The following is a 571-nucleotide window of genomic DNA, read 5'->3' on the forward strand; positions in this document are numbered from 1 at the left end:
CGGCTTCCCACCAAGGCACCCCTGAGCCACCCTCCCCGGGGCTGGAGGGGCGGCACCACCACCAAGAGAGCGCGGCTCCCGCAGCTGAAGCGGCTGCAGTCGGAGCCGTGGGGGCTGGTTGCGCCCTCGGTGCTGGCTGCGCACCACGAGGAGCAGCGGGTGCGCACGGATGACGAGCTGGTCAGCAGCATCGGGGAGCTTGCGCTGTGCAGGAAGGCTCCCCTCAGCCGCAGCAAGGATGCGCCCCTATTCCCGCTGGTGGACGAGCAGGCGCTGCGCACGCCTCCAGCCCCCGGGTCCGGCTGCAGGAAGGGGTTCGAGAAGGGCCCCCAGCGCCTGCCTCGCAGGAGCACGGTGCCGGAGCCGCCGGAGAGCAGCGAGGCGATGGAGGCCCTGCACTGGCGGCGGATGAGCGCCGAGCACCACGAGTGCGACGCCGGCGTGGCCGAGGCGGGGAAGGTGGCTGCGGAGAGGAGGAAGCTGAGCGGCTCTCACCTGGCTCTGCTGGGTGGTTCGCGGGAGGCTCTGGACGGTGCCCCCAGCACCTCGCCCGCCGCCGCCCGCCGCCCGC

The 571-nt window shown here is 73.7% G+C and overlaps 1 protein-coding gene across 1 annotated transcript; it reads left to right on the plus strand.

Annotated features, from left to right (window-relative positions):
• Positions 1–6: 6 nt before the first annotated feature.
• On the plus strand, positions 7–565 carry LOC104916384 (ankyrin repeat domain-containing protein 34C-like; the record flags this gene model as incomplete). Its single annotated transcript, XM_010727427.2, has 1 exon — positions 7–565. A coding segment is annotated over one exon (559 nt), but the record flags the coding sequence as incomplete, so codon positions are not given.
• Between the last annotated feature and the right edge of the window lie 6 nt (positions 566–571).

This window comes from Meleagris gallopavo, unplaced genomic scaffold (assembly GCF_000146605.3).
Source record: "Meleagris gallopavo isolate NT-WF06-2002-E0010 breed Aviagen turkey brand Nicholas breeding stock unplaced genomic scaffold, Turkey_5.1 ChrUn_random_7180001889334, whole genome shotgun sequence".
Lineage (NCBI taxonomy): Eukaryota > Metazoa > Chordata > Aves > Galliformes > Phasianidae > Meleagris > Meleagris gallopavo.